Source organism: Falco cherrug, chromosome Z (assembly GCF_023634085.1).
Source record: "Falco cherrug isolate bFalChe1 chromosome Z, bFalChe1.pri, whole genome shotgun sequence".
NCBI classification, from domain to species: domain Eukaryota; kingdom Metazoa; phylum Chordata; class Aves; order Falconiformes; family Falconidae; genus Falco; species Falco cherrug.
In genome coordinates this window covers 35,353,151-35,369,770 of record NC_073720.1, presented here as the reverse complement: position 1 = coordinate 35,369,770, position 16,620 = coordinate 35,353,151, and the positions used below count along the sequence as shown (strand labels likewise).

The 16,620-nt window shown below is 35.0% G+C and overlaps 1 protein-coding gene across 2 annotated transcripts in view; it reads right to left on the bottom strand.

Annotated features, from left to right (window-relative positions):
- CCDC171 (coiled-coil domain containing 171) overlaps positions 1–16,620 on the bottom strand; it is a 149,120-nt gene that overhangs the window by 58,004 nt on the left and 74,496 nt on the right. For both annotated transcript variants that reach the window (XM_055699131.1, XM_055699132.1), the window contains exon 21: positions 390–535. In XM_055699131.1, the coding sequence (XP_055555106.1) occupies positions 390–535 (146 nt within the window). The remainder of the gene's footprint in view (positions 1–389; positions 536–16,620) is intronic.

Here is a 16,620-nt window from a genome sequence, read left to right as displayed (position 1 = left end):
TGTATTTATTATAAACAAATTTTATCTCTCTATAAAAAGTGACATGGAAATAGAAAAAACAAGCAATCATTTCTTAAATAAACAGAGCACTAGAGATCTGCCAAAAAGATGGTTGTCACATCACTAATTGGCAAAAAAAAAAAAAAAATGCCCATGCTATTTCAGGACCCAAAATTTAAAGCACTACGATGGGCTAACTACAGAAAACATAGCTCTAGTATCTTGAACTAACAGTTTTCTTTTTAGAAGACTATCACTGAATTTCAAAGAGAGACAGATGTACTTTTGTTTTCCAGCATTACATTAGCCAGGGCTAAAACCCTGTGCATGAAAGTAAGAATTGATCTTTTGTCTGTTTTAAGTGATCTCCCCAAGGTCCCAGCGCTCACTTCGCTGCCATGCAGAGGGCACTCTCTGCATCACGGATGCTCTCTTTCAGTCCACGCTTGTCCTGCTCCAGCTGGGCAAGAAGTCTATTGAGCTGACGCAGAGATTGATCTTTTCTTCTCAGCTCTGTCTCTGCCTTGGAGAGTCTCTGCAAGCAGACAGAAAGCAGAGTTACTTGTCAGCCCAAATAATTAACTTCAATTTATGCCACAGGCTATTAAACAAAGTGGAAAACAGACTGACTGTGAAGTAGATTTGGACCATTACATACTAAGGTTTTATGAATTCTCCAGCAAAACCATTACAACTCAGGACACACGCCCCCGTTTTAGTATATTTCCTATGTACAAGTATGTTTTATAAAATAAAGTGATTTGTTGATCAACAGAACATATGTAACAAAATACTCTCAAAACTTAATTTAAAATGAAAACTAAAGAAAAGAATTCACAAGTAAAGAAAGGGAATAAACGAAGTAGCATTTATTTAAATACTCTCCGTTATTCAGAAATTTCAGGATTAAAAAAAGAACCTAACATTCTTGTTAGTGCATTAAGCATAGTTTTGCTGTAATTCTTGCTAAGAATAAATCACTATTTTGTGGAGCTTTCACTATTTTATTGTAAGTTTTCCAATATGCAAAATACTACATGTATATTTTTTTAATGTTTCTCTCCAGCTTAGAAGTAACACAACATGCTTTAAATCAATTCAGATTAATCCAATAGATGACAAATAGCACACAAAACTAATTAATACAGAACACAGCTAGTTGCTACTCCTTTCTGCTGGGATAAATCAATACTTTTATAGACTGGAGTATTAATAATGTGATTTCATAGTTTGTTAAATGTGTATATTACTTACAGCTGTTAATTGCCTTTTTAGAAAGAAATTATAATTTGTGGCTAATACACATTCTTTTACAAAATGCAAATTCCCTGAGAGATTCTAAACCAAGACAGAAGGATACAGAAGGCTGCACAGTTGCAAGACTGAGCTCTTGCACCTTGTTTTTAAGATTTATAGACATATTTTCTGCTTAAGTTCTAAGAATGCGCTGCATAATTTGTACTCAGGAGTACTTGACCTGAATGTAGAACACGGAGAACATATATTATGCTGCAGATATGTATTAAGAACAGTATATACAAAACGCTGATGGAAATTTAGAAAACTCAACTAAGCTGAAAAAGCTTCAGGCCTAGCCAAGAGTCAAAGGCACTTCAAGAAACAGTATGCTAGAGAAAAATTCCCTAAAATAACAAAGAACACAATAACACTGCATAAACCTGCAAAATAAACTGAAATCTGTGGATTGGCATATGTTTTCTTCAAACTGTCCTGAAGACAAAAAAGCAACCCGTTATTTCAACAGTGTGATTGGATCGAAGGTACAGCACCACTACCCAAACTCCCTGTTCAGCAATTTACAAAATCCAGGCTGAGATTAATCACCGTGGTAAGAAAAAAAAAAAAAAAAAAAAAAAATCAGGAGTTTATTTAAGAAACTCTACCTCTCAGAAATGTTAATATTTGTCTTGCTCAAATTAATGCAGGTTGAATAACTCTCTTCTGCCTCTCATGTCATTATTTTCAATGAAGAATGCTATTTTTCATCTAAGAAAAGAGAAATGCACAGATCTCATTCTTCCACTGCATTATTAGCATAAAGACATCCAAAACTAAAGTGTTGCTTTCAGAAATTCTACCCTAATGCCACTAGCAGCTATCAAAGCTTTGCCTGAAGAGATGAATTTGTGAATTGTCAGATTTTCAGAAAAGTTTTTTCCAAAAAACCCTGATGTGGATTAGCAAGGATAAACAGAGTTGTCTTTTAATTTAAGAACAAAGAATATTACCTTCTTCCATTTACTGTGTTTACTGTTTGTTTTAGGCTAAGTCAGCACTGAGGGAACAGCTTTGGAAACAGAGTCGAGTTGTCCTTGTCCTGTCCCCTGTCCTGTCCCCCTGCCCACTCCCCACCCGCTCCCACCCCACCCCACCACTGCTTTTCCCATCTTTTGGCAAACAAAATTTATTGAACAGAGAACTATTGTCTCTGGTGACAATGCTCTGTCCACCCCACTTTCCCTTCTGACTGGAAAATCTGTTTTTAAGATGCAGCCACAGGTCTGAGCTCTGGACAATACAGAATACATAATTCTGCTAGTATTTTGATGCAAGCAACTTCAGATGTAGAGACTGCTGGAACAGAGTCTAGCTCCAAGATGCTTGTGGTCTAAAAGAGTGATGACAGACAGGACAATAGAAATATTATGCACATTTATTTCATTTTCATTAGCTAGCTATCATTCTACAGAGGCTGAAGAGTTGTCTGCTCCCACATAAAGGTTTCATCACTGACCACAAATGGTGAAGAGACCCTCTAGCTGTCAAAATCTTACGGGAACCGCTAACTAATCTTGCTTACCAATTGCAATTAATGAGGCAATAAAAGGCATGAAAGCATGAAGCCTAAACTCTTTCAGAGGCACAGCCAGCAATCTACACTAGCTAGTGACGAAGCAATATACAAGCGATTAAATCAAGTATCTCACTGAACAGCTGCTTTATTATATACAAGTCTTTCACTGTTATTTACAGAAAACTCCAAAGGACTCAGAATTTACCTATCAATAATAATGGAATATCCAGGCAAAACGTAAACTGATTTTAGCACTCTCAAAAGTAGTTCAGCATTCACTTGAAGCTCCTTGCTACTGTGGGTTAAAGTCAAGCCTTGGAAATTGCTCAACTACAGTGTGGAGCATTCTAAAGTAATGGCTGCTAAGCCTCTCTTTTTTCCTTCTTCAGATTGATCTAATTAAAACCCTTGATAAACTTTATGGACTCTAATATTTCCAGCTGAGTGACTGAAACCAAGAGGGTGTGCCGCAAGGCAGCAAGGCAACAATGATAAGCAGCAGGTTAGCCACTAATTTCTCAGCCAGGGTTGATTGTGAAAGTGTGATGTTCTGATATCCAAGAAAGTGTTCAGGAGAGAATAGGATAAATCAAGTTTAATAACTCTGCTCCTAATTGTTCCCTCAATGCTCTACTCTAATTACTTGGAGAACTCTCCTGACTGTCACCTGATATTAAGTTGTTGGAGGCTGAGTGTGGAGCAGTGAGATAATCAATAAACATTTAGTGGGGAGAAGAATGAAGATCCCGTTAAGCAGTGGGAACCTGCAGCACCCAAAGCCCTTCTGCTCATGAGAAAACCTATGGGAGAGCCATAGTGATTGCAAAGCAATAATCCAAAGCACTGGTTTTAGGCCTTGAGGCCTTTAGGCAACAGTACTTTTGAGAAAAAAAGGTTAACACGGTCACCCTAATTACAGCCCATTTTCACATTCTTCATATATAAGCTAAGACAAGCCAATTAGGTAGAAAGGAAGATAAGGGAAATTTTATTTGTATACTAATTAAACCCCTGATGAAATTAAAGGAAAAACATACAGCTCTGTAATTGTGTCTGAGAAAGGTCACTTCAGGTTCAGTTATCAGAAAAGCACAGCCTTGAGATATTTCACTTAATCCACAATATAGCCCTTATTTTGCCCCCCAGGTCTGAGTATTTACAAAAATAAGAAAATTTCAAAACCTGATAATACATTTATCTTTAAATGTTTTCTGTGGACAATTACAACCATTAGAAAGTTGAGGCTAAATATGATAAGAATGAAGGTTTTAAAAACCTACTATGTCTGCACATAGTTCTGTGAAGATGCTGAGCTTTCACTTTCAAGCACAAGTGATTCTGAACCAACTTAGAAGCCAAACTCCAATTTACTGACATTCTATAAACTGTCAGTTACCTGTTTCGTTCAGATGTTTAGGCATTCAGGTGCTAATTCAGACATCAGTGCACTCCTTCCTCTACACTCCACCAAAATCTCACAGATCAGTTGAGTTTTCATCAGAACCTTAGGAGTTCCCTTTAGAGATACTTTAAATTTAGGCTTTTCCCGCCCCTGCCCCACCCCACCCCCACCCCCCATAAACTGAGCATGAAAAAACATTTGTTGGAGAGAACAGCAAGTAACTGATAGCACCGAAGAAAAATCTCATTGGATGTCTGTTGGCTGGGTCCTTCCACAGAGAGAGTTAACAAGATTAGGCTTTGCAGTGAGGAATCTCTTCAAAACCGGTTACAAAAATAAATTGAAGTTTAACACTGTCATTCTTTACAGACAAAAAAGCACTCTATTCAAAAGGTAACAGATGGTCAATCATTCCAGACAAATGATGACAGTCATACAGTTTAAATCCCTGCAAAACATGTGCGACACATTTATACTGAGAGCATATTTTCCAAGATCAACTAAGTATATATCGAACTGCTTACTAAATCAGATTTAAATTACACAACCACAACACAGCACTACAAGATACGCAAATAAACTGCACTATGTGTATTATGAACTAATTTGTGAAATTAAAGATTTCACTTTCAGGATGAAGTTTTATAGGTATATTTTTCCATTTATATGCAAAACATTACTTTTAAAAAGAGCTGTACACTGAAAACATCCTGAAATTTGTCCTATACACATAACTAATAAAATTCCACAATGAAAAAATAATACATAGTTTAGCCAGCATCCATTCCTCCACCACTTGAAACACACTCCTCATTATCCCTGTTGGCAAATATAATCTTCAGGATGGTCTCCGAGTGCCCCTCAAAACACAGCATACAGAAAGATAAAGAAGTCTTGCGTCTTCAAAAGGTCCAAATCCAAAAGGTACAAGAAGTTACACCAATAGTTAATGTCAACTGTATTTTTAGTCTGCATGACTCCAATGCAAACCAAACTACATTAGCTCAAACCATACTGCTGAATTTCCACAGATGTCTTCTGAAAAGAATTCTTACTTACCAAGAACAACTTAAAATGAAACTTCTATAAAAATGGAAGATTAAAAAAATCTCAGGGGAAAAAGTTCTGTGGCCAGAAAACCCCACCCATAACTGAGACTTCTCATCAATATGTTAGAAAAAAACCAATACATTTAAGACATATATTTAGACCTATGTCAACAAATAAGATGGATTTACACTTCTCAACTGGAAACCAATCTGCAATATCAACATACTGTATCTGGATTCACTGTGAGTTTCACCATGGCTGCAGTAGTGTCTTAGAACAGTCTGAAATGAGCTCCATGGGGCTTCTGGGCTCTTGTGAAGCTGAGCTAACCTGAGGCTGACCACCCACGACATCCCTTCAATAACAAATGCTTTCACATGCTCTTTAAACTTCTCTAGAAAAAAAAAAAAAAAAAGAATATGAGTACTCAAAAGGACATCTGAATGAGCTATACCTGCTTTGTAGAAAAAGCAGTGATTTTTTTTAACCTCTTTGCTACTGGACTCTCATCCTGACAGCAGCAATCTTTTCATATGCTGGCAATCAGAAAGAAAATACCTGATGACTTCTCTGAAGTATGCAATGTAGCATGGAAGCAGTTAAACATGGCTTACAGATCAACGGTGTACCTAACTAGGTGCAAAATGGTGCAGACTTCATGTCTCTGAAAGTGCTCTGTGTAGTGAGGTCACAGACCAGAAGTGGGTCTACTATGCAGAACAGCACAATTATTTTCATAAATAACCAAGAAAATACTAGGGAATAAGGGATACGTGCAGACATATTCTCACATTTCTGACACAATGTCAAAAGCAATTGCTTGTAATTTTTTTATGTAAGAAACCCTCATGATACTGGAGCACAAACTATGCTAATACCAGAACGCTTTAGCCAAATCAGTAGAATAAAAAAAAAAAAAAAAAAGTCAAGCAATCATCTAAAGGCAATTGTAAGTTAAGTGATGGTGGAGGTAGCCCAAAAAGCAGCCGTGATACAGTTACTCTACCAAGATCTAGAATCTAACTATTAAGTAACTTTTCAATAACAATTTATTCAAGAGTCACTAAATAGATTAGATGGGGAAAATCCATCTTGCAAGAGATTTTTCTTACAAAAGTCATTTGAAATGGTAGGCCCTCACATTGTGAAAGTGAATAGCATTACCCATGTGTGTCTAGACAACAGTCCATTTATTGACTGAAGCACAGCTCTCAGACACCAAAGCAAGTTTAGGTACCACAAGCATTTTACCTGCAGTGGTTCGGGCTGGATTACAGTACCTCAAAGACTTAAAGCTAGGTTTAGTATATCTCTGTGTTACAATGCAGACCTATTTCTCAAGAGAAAAAATCTATTCTGATCAACAAGAAAGGAATGCATTTTTCAATTGCATTAACTCAAGGTGTTCAGCAAAGGATGACTGAAAATGCTTTATAAAGTCAATAAGCTGTGCATGCTTTAAAGTTACTGTCAATTAAAAGAGCTTATTAATTTAAACACTGTACCTATTCTTGAATAATTCCACACTTCTTCCAGAAGATAACAACCTATGTTCACAGGTCACTCAGCTTCAATGTAAGTAAAAGTAAACAAAACTTTGAAAGTTGTTATATAAGTAATCACAAAATATAAACTGCTCCCACATAGGCTAGATCCTTATAGACTGCTCACATCAGCAAACAAAAGCATCGGTGTTAAAATGTATTAGCCAGGTACACTGCTGCATTTGAAGAGAAATAGAAGTTGAAAAAAGCTGAAGGAAACCCTTTGAAATACCAAGATACACTGGGCCTTCCAGACAAACACTGATCTGACCAGAGATAATAATTAAGCCCTACTTTTAAACAATATTTTAGGAAATGTTAGAAGTATGTAATAGAATTTATGCACATGATAATAAAAAACTTCTATTATCTTCTGAGCCAAGTGAATTACATTAGTATTACTAGAAAGCCACAGAGAAGGATTATACCACCTTTATGGAATAAAGACAATTCTAGAAAAACTCAAGCTTTATCACTGTAAGTTTTCAAGTGTATTAGAAAACCCCTTGACATTAAGTAAGAATAAATTTTCGGAATCACATGCATGGTGGCATGAGTCATTCACTCCTCATTCACCTCTGACATGCTACCCCAGGCCTGATGTTTCTTTCTTCTCCCTAGAAAAGTTAATTCCTCTCCCACCACAACACCTAACGCTGCACAACTGCAGACTAGACAAGATCCAGCCCCGCAGGAGCGGCAGTTTTTCTGTGCTTTGGTAGTATCACTCACACCTTTACATCAGTTACTTAAGCACCACAGAAAAGAAATAATCCTGTTTTTTTCACTGTTACACTTTTTACCCTGACAATACTCCCAGCCTTATACTTGTTACAGTTCCAACATTTCAAAAAGATGGTTTATACCTGGTACTGCAAAAAAGGACTGTTCATAACTCTCTCACATACCTGTATGTGAGGCACCTAACTTTACAGGGAAATTCCAATGCTGCTCTGTAATACTGCTCTCTGCTATAAACAAGCATCTTCAATAGCTGTTGCCTAATTTTGCTATACATTATCTAACTGTGCACGTTATCACAGTGCAGAAGATAGATACAAACTTTAGACTTTATCTTTACTATGCCTTACAAGCACTACTATATCACATGTACATATACAGAAATATAGAAATATGATGACACAACATATTGCACCAGTTTCTTGCATTTCATTATCAGTAAACTGGGTTCAAACCATCTGTCTCTGATCATGTCCTACTGGTCTTAATGATCTTGCATTATCAGTAACATTTCTAAGCCCAGGAACAGACTATTTCAAGTTTCAAAAAAATACTCTTCCACTGAATCTGCATCACTCGATTTGTTTGGAATATTTCTAAATTGTAACAGTTAGTTAATTCAGAAAGAAGGAGAAACAACAGCAATGAAATTATTAACAATGACAATGAAGTATTACTTACAAATTAAATAACTGCAATTTCATTCCCATTGTTTATTTTGAAAGGTATACAATTTGAAGTCAGTGGGAATCTGGACACAGACTAAAAAGTCAGCAGGGACAGGTTAAATCACACAGCATTCTCCTTCAGAACTAAATTTAAGAAACTAGTATTATGGTACACTGGCTGTATGTCTTTACTTCAGACACTGATTCAAAGAGATGGGAATCCTAAGAGTCTCCAGAACAGTTTCAAGACATTTTCTAAATAGAACTTAAGGCTCAGTTCTGAGTAAGAAAATAACACTGTCTATGACCTCAATATACTGGTGGTCCCAGTTGTTTTAGTGCTTCTGGTCACTCTGCAGCAGTTTCTTGGAAGAGGCTGCTGCACAATTCCACCAGAAACTTGCACTTTAGTATGAGCGACCATACTAAACAGTTACGGACAACGTCATGTATGTCAGTTTATGCCACCTAAAGTTTTGATCTTTCTTCAGCAAGAGTTTTTAATTTTCTTTAACTAATAAATTGGACAAATTTATTTTAACATGGCACTAACATTAATGTGGGCTTCAGCAGATTTATCACTTTATACAGTCTACATTGAAATATTCCATTCTCCTTCAGAAGAGTTCTGACCAAACCGTACATTTGTATTCAGGTATATGTGTTTCTACAGACAGCTCCAAATGCTGTTTAGTGTATGCATATTTTATTTTAGTATTATGCCAACCACATCCTGCTGCATGAAGTATCTGCAGGGGGAAGAGACGCATACATGATTCTCTTTATCCATTTTACTCTTTAAACCTCCATAAAATAAGAATGAATTGATAAATATGTAATTTCATATTGAAAGGTCTATTCTTTTATACAGGTCACCCCTATCCCTCTCTTCATTAAAAACTGGAGACCAGTCCTCTTAGTAGAAAGTACAGATACAGTAAAACGAAATTTAACTAATATAAAAGGCCACTTCTAAATCATTCTGTGGAAAAAGCATCAAAGATACATTACATACCAATATTCAGCAAGGAGATCAAAGTGCTATGAAGGCATATTGATTGGGTGTCTCCCTTCCCTCTGGATATGCTTTGTGTCATACCAAATACTAACTGAGAGCACAAACCTTAAAGAAAAAATGTTTTTCTGAGCATGCCACACACAGATCCTGAAGGAGACTGACAGCGATAAATCACTGCAACTGTTAAACTGAATTCATATTCTTCACTTTTGGTATGCTTCTGAAGTATAAGACAAAATGGGACCATGACAGTACAGAACTTGGAAAATTGCCTGCTTCATTTACCTACAGAAGCAACAGTAATAAACACGCCTTCTTATCAAACACACTGGGTGATACTACACAACCAATTATTTTGGTAAATTATCATAAACTTTTTTAAGAACAATTATTTCTTCGTTCTCACACCTGAGACATTTCCTTGCTTGACAATGCAGTACTATTTATAAATAAAATCTTGGGACTGTCACTTGGAATTGAGAATCTGAAATTCCTAATTTTTAAATTACTTTACTACTTATTGTATTATTCCTGGGGAGATGGGGGCAGGGGGGATGATGACAGATGGACAACAATAAACAAGGTGGGTTTACTTTAGCTGGAAAGTTTTAAAATATTTTTTTAAAGTTCTTCTGAGACAGTAAAGAGACTCATGTGGCAATAAGAACTTCAGTAAGTTTTTCATAAATATATAATGTCAAAGTCAACAGAAAAATTTAAGCAACAAAAAAAATTTCTGTTTGGAGTTTGTTACCTTGCTACAGTGTTGAACAGGTTCCATGCTTTTCATCATTAAAAGAAGATAGCATAGCTATAGATTTTGGAAACTGAAAGTGGTACAAGTTTTGAAAAAACTTGTTGAAAAAATCATTGAATACCTAATGAAAATGGAGTGCTAAATTAAATTTAAAAAAAAAAACAACAAATTATGTGAAAGATGAGGCATGGCTGCTACAAGCCAAAGCTACATAGAATTACAAAGGGGACCAAAGCATAAAGGAATGCATCTCTTGCTTTAGCCTTATGTGAGTTAGATACATACTGAATTATATTCCAATATGAAAAAAACCACGAGGACCTAGAGATACCCTTGATAAACAGCAGCAAGAAGTAAATCTGTGTATGAAGGACTTGTATATGAAGAACCTGTAGAGCAGAAAGTCCTACACATTGATACCTAAACTACTAGGAAAAACGGCATTTAGAACATTTCTTTAAAAACATCACATGCTGTTTTAAAAAGCTATTGATCCCCTCTGCACATTTCAAGGTAACAAAGTTACTTTGTAGTGGACCCAATAATATAACAAAGATCTCCCAGGCACTGGATTTACCAAGAAGGCTTTCTGAATTTTTGAGTGGAAACTGAAACATAGCTGAAGGTCTTGAAATAACACAGATAAATGGTATGTAAGTACATATGCTTAATAACCACACACTGTAATTACACAATAATCCCGTTTTTCTTCCAAATACATGTCAATAAATCTTTCACTGCACTATAAATTCCAAGGTCATGGACAAAAGTGTTTATTAGTATAATTATGATGAAGCAATAAGACCATTAAGCTTTCAGATCCCAATATTGTTCCATTTATTCTCCCCTTCCCCCAAGGAAGGCAAACAGTTCCTGCAAATTGAATACGTAGAAAATATTGGAAGTTACTTTTAAAAGACAATAAAAATCCTCTGGTTCATGCAATTACTTTGTTAAAGTTTTCCTTTTTATTTAATCTTTGATAGAACGTGAGAATTTCTTCTTTTTTTACTAGCATGGCGCAGCAAATGCTCAAGATAAAAAGCATCCTCTGAAACAGGCAACATTACTACACTGTAAAATTATAACTACAGTATTCTACACTCTCTGCAGTCATTAATATATTTGACCAAAACCTCAAGGTCTTAGCCATCTGTTGAGAAGTAACATGCAGTCCAAATTATTGACTTGTTTCCACATTGGTTTCATTATTCCTGGGCACAATTCTGCCTGTCTTGGTTACTTGCCTTCCTCCGGAAACTAACAGCAGAAGGACACTTCAGTGCATGATTAGTAAAATGACTGTTGAAATCAGACTACTGAATTAAGACTAGCATGATCAAATTTACTCCGTTATTTTCTATAGAAGGGAAAACCTATTCTTACCTGGAAATTAACTCCTGGTCATAATTAACAAAAGTGATGTTATGTAATCATGTAATCATGACTTACTCCATTGCTCTCCCTCAGTGTTTAAATTACACCCAAATTGTTACAACACTGAAAGCATCTTCCTCAGTTATCTTAAACTCTTCAACACATTAAAAATTAAATACAAATTTTCCTAACATAGGGTTGTCTTTTCTTATTAGATAAACGATGTTTACAACTGACTAGTTTGAACATAAATGTAATAAACTGACAATTCCTTTCACTTTTCTCTCAATGTAAAGCAGAATCAGTTTTGGATATTATTTTATTACTTTCTTACTATACCAAGATAGTAAACAATTTGCCTGACAAAAAAAGCTTGAACAATATTTTTACCACTAACCAATAAAATATTGTGCAGCAAGATAATTTAAAAAATAACAAAAAACATTCTCTTGGTATGAATACATGTTCGATTTCCAACATGAAATCTTAAAATTGTTCACATTACAATAAACTATTACTGACATTCAACTTGCAAAATTGGACAAAAGAGCAACTGCTGAGTAATGAAACTAACGCAAAGGTAATGTCAGTATCTTTTCAAAACAAGAGCTTCTAATTAAATTATGTGTGACTGATACTGGAAAATTTTGAACTGTTGTACTGAATTTCATGTTAATGCAAACACATTACTAGTTCATAACCACAATTTTTAACTTTTTTTCTTTCTTCTATTTTGCTCATTACTTACATATTTTCCAGAAAAGTTAACGCAGACCTTCAGCAACTTGGATGTTAGTTGCTTAGTTGCCTCATTGATGACTACAGAGCAAATACAATACTTTCCAAAGGCCATGTACTGACCTCAGTCCCTCCAGAGTATTCATGCTGATACTGATGAATGTTCTAGGCACAGAACAAAGGAAATACACAGACCTAACTAACAACCTGGCTGGAAATAAGGTAGTTCAGCGAGGAAATGCAGGGATCAATATTCCTAATGAAGTGATCTTTAAAATAGAAACCAAACAGGGCAACCCTTGGATCCTGAATCTTGGAGACTAACCAGAGAAGCAAAGCCAGGAGAGCCATGCACAACATAAAGAGCTGCTTTCAAAGTGCTAAACAGAATGGAGTACAATTATTGATCTCCAAGAGAAGATTTAATGCTCAAGTTTGTAATTTTAAAAACAATAAGATAATAATGAAGACAGTAAGACAATGAAACAAACTCACACCATGGACAAACCACAGATGAGAGAAATTTAAAGTGAATTTTAAGTTTAGGTATCTGAAGCACAGGCTGAGTAACGGTCTGCAGACTCGGCCACAGTCACCTTCTTTTTCCTTCTGTGAAAAGCAGCTCTCAGGTCCAGTCCATCTCTTATTATGTAAAGACAGCAGCTACTAGAAGGAAGCTTGGGAATACTACCCCTTCCCATACACCTAAGTTTAATGTACAATGAATGCATTGCAATCTTTAAACAAGAAAGCACAGATGACCAGCTCCAGGGCAAGTCTTTACTTGACCTAACTATCTGAAGACTATCTAGCTAATAAGTTATCAGTAGTGGAAGTTATGTAACAGAACAAGAACAAGGAGGCTTGCTTTACAAATAGTGTTAACCCAAACTGAAACACATGACAAAACTGTTTAACCTGTAATTTATTGTGATAAGAAAACATATGACCTCTTGTGACTAACAATAGGGCAGATGGCAATGCTAATCCATCCTTACCTACTTCATAAATTATTTAGGTGTTCAGAACAGAGAGTATAGAAACTAAAAAAAAAAAAGAAAATTAATGAATTATGAATTTTAGTTTCTAAACTATTCAGAGGGGAGCTTGCTTCTCTTTAACATGCTAAGCTTGATTAATACAAAGTCTCTATTAAGTTAGATGCTAATGGTAATCAGCTACACTGCTTTCTTTAAAGAACAGCCCTCAACTTAACCAGGCAATACATAAAAATGCCATTACTTGAAAAAATGGCAAGCAAATTTTTGGGAATCAACAGTATCCTTCAGTGAGCTCTAATTCTGATGACCTTTCCAACATAGGATGTCAAGAGACTTGAAAAAAAAAATCCAAACCCCATTTCTGTTCATATACTGACTGTAACCTTTGCTCTTCTATTTGAGAAGCATGAAAATCACTTGGTCTTCCTTATGTAAGTGAGGTCTTTTAACTTTTCTGTATAAGTGAAGATACCACATCATTTGCGGAATAGCAAACTATAAAACTGACTTGCAAGTGTGTTCAATGGTATTAGTAAAAGAAATTGTATAAATAACTGAAATTATTTTCCAGGGTAAGTATGTGGCTAAAAAAGTATGAAAAGGAAAAGCAACAAAAAGAAGCAAATTGTGTACCACCTTCACCTGAAATCCACACCAAGAACAAAGAACCTGCTCAGTGAAAACAAACGCTTTTAGCAATTCCAATCTCCATCAGAATCTAATTAATTCAGATGTCTCTGTTTAGCAAAGGATACTATACTTTCTCAACACAGAATATGCATACTATGATTTAAATGAAATACATAGTAAAATAAACACTCCAAAGCTCCTCCTCAGACATTTGGATGAGATTTGTTTCTCATTGATGATGTCATAAATCAATGGCAGTTTCACTGAATTCAGCAGAGTGAATAAACCCTAAATTTAGGGTATCTTCTTTTAAAACATCTATTGAAGACTATTTTTGAGGCAGGTAAGTAGCAAGATATGTGATTTAACATATATTGCATTTGAAATGCACAAAGTTACTCATTAATGATTTACAGGACTACGCTCCATAAATTAAACCTAAAAAAGATACTTTTTTCTTATTACAGTACTAATATACCTAAAAGGAAGTAAATATACACACAGTGCTTCTCAATATGAAGAAAAATTATTTTACTGGAATTAAGACATGCTTGTATAAGCAGTAAAAATTGTCTGTTATAGATGCCTGTTTAGCATTTTTGTAAAAGTTTCTCTTCAAAGACAGGGGAATCAGAGCTACTGATTTACCTCATCTAATAAAAAAAGTGGTGTAGAAGAGCTGCTTAGTTCCAGTTGACCTTGAATCTAATTGGCTACCTTGGATGTCTCTATGGTATACACCATTAAGAAGATAAGAATATACAGGATTAAAATCTGAACCGATAAAGCTAAGAAATTAAGTATTACTCCTTTAATAAGCCTACTTTATGGAAGTGCATGAATACCAAAGTATCTCCTGATTGCTGCTGAAGTTTGAGTAAGTTTAAAAATAAGTTATCAAAAGTAAAAATATCTAATATTTTATTTTACCCCTTCTCACTTGTTTAAAAACTATGAATAAAGAATTCAAAGCAAGTTTTTTTAACTCCATGACACTATTCCATCTGAAATCATTTGTCCACTATCACATTCTTCAACATTTTATATATAATTTGTCTAGACTGATAGATTATTTTATATCTTAAGATGAAGATGGAGGCGTATTTTTTAGTTTTTTCAGTGCAACAGGTGGGTTTTTTTCCATACTTTGGTACTATTTAAGAGTTTAAAAGCTTATGCAATTGTTGAGAACACTGTTTTAAAAGGTATGGGTTGATTATTACAAAGATGAGATTGTTCCCCTGTACTGCAACACAAGAACTAAAAAAAACTCTATAATTTTAGGGCACAAAAACCGCTTGGCCAAGAGAAAAATGTTTCTTAGTTCAAACACTAAGGCAAAGGCAGACACTATTTCTGCCTTTTAATGAATAAAGCCATGAATAAAGTGGAATTGTGGTAAACATGGGAGAAAAAAAAAGCTTATGAAAGACTTTTTTGTAAGTTTCAAAAACCCAAACATGTAGACCTCAAAATTAAAAAAAAATGTCCTTTTACCTCTTGGTATCAAAGTAGATTGTGTTAGACTACTGCCTGAATTTAGGAAATACTTACGCAGCACAGGTTTGGAACTGTAAAAAGCAATGATAAAAACTGAAGGCAAGATGATGATTTAGGAAGTATACATTATAAAATAATATATGCATGATAAAAAAAAATCAAGAAACACAAGACCATAAACATGTGTTGCCATGCTACTGTAGCTGATCTTGTTTCCTTCCTTGATACAGTCAATGGTACAGGCCCATTATGACCACAAAACCATTTTGTGCTAATTATCGTAGTAAACATCACAAAGGAATTAAAGAGACATCAACCAGCCTCATGCTATAAAATTTAGGGACAGTACACAGTAACAAGACTACAACTGAAACTTGGTTCAAAACTTCTCCATGGAAATCGCTGAGAATTATAAAGTAATACAATCAGAAAACCAGATCAGTTTAACTTTAAGTGGAAAGTTTTTGCTCTAAGGCTTATTTTGTCAACTTTCTTATCCTCCATCCTATCACAACAGCTGTATTATAACATTGTATTGTATCTTTACAGATTTCAGCTATAATCAAACATCTTACAATGAATCAAGTTGTTCCAGTAGCAAACAACTGCTAGGGAGCTGCAGTATTAGAATTAATTTTAGGATCATTACTGTCTCAAAAAAAATTTGCATCTAGCCTTTAATTAATAACAATCAGAATCATCATGTAATAAATTTGTTTAAAACTCCAGCCTATATTTTAAATGCCTACAATTGACATTTTGTTTTATTTCCTCTGAACAAGTGTAAAAGTATGTCTTACATATAAATTAAAACATGGTGAAATACCATACACTAATGTATAAAGAGTAGACCCTGATGAAGATTTCAGATAACACTTACTTTCCACTCCCTCCCTTCTTTATAATCCTAATACTCATTTTAAATCTTGAATCAACTATTTCCCAAAGAAATCAAACACAGATCTAATGGCTTATATACACTGCAGTTATTTCTGAAACAAAAAAGTAACCTGACGAACATTACGTAAGTTTATTCTTGTATTGAAATGAAACACCCAAAGTTAGGTGCCTGGGAGGGAGAAAAAACATAAAAAACAACAGGTAAATTGGAAATGCCATTGTCTTTCATCCTTACTGAAGTAAGACAATTTTAGTAAATAATACTGCTAATGAAAACCCTCCTTAAATTTAACATCCTTCAGCTTCCTCCACTGTACATCACTTCAACTCTGCTGCAAGTCATCCTCCTCGACATCCATTTTCACTGTTACGTTTTCAACAAAGGTTGCTGGCATTTCTACTAGTTTTATAGCTTGTACTTTTTGGTTCTCCTCTTGCCTCTTGACCTTTCTTACCACTTCGTCTCTAAATCTTCCTCA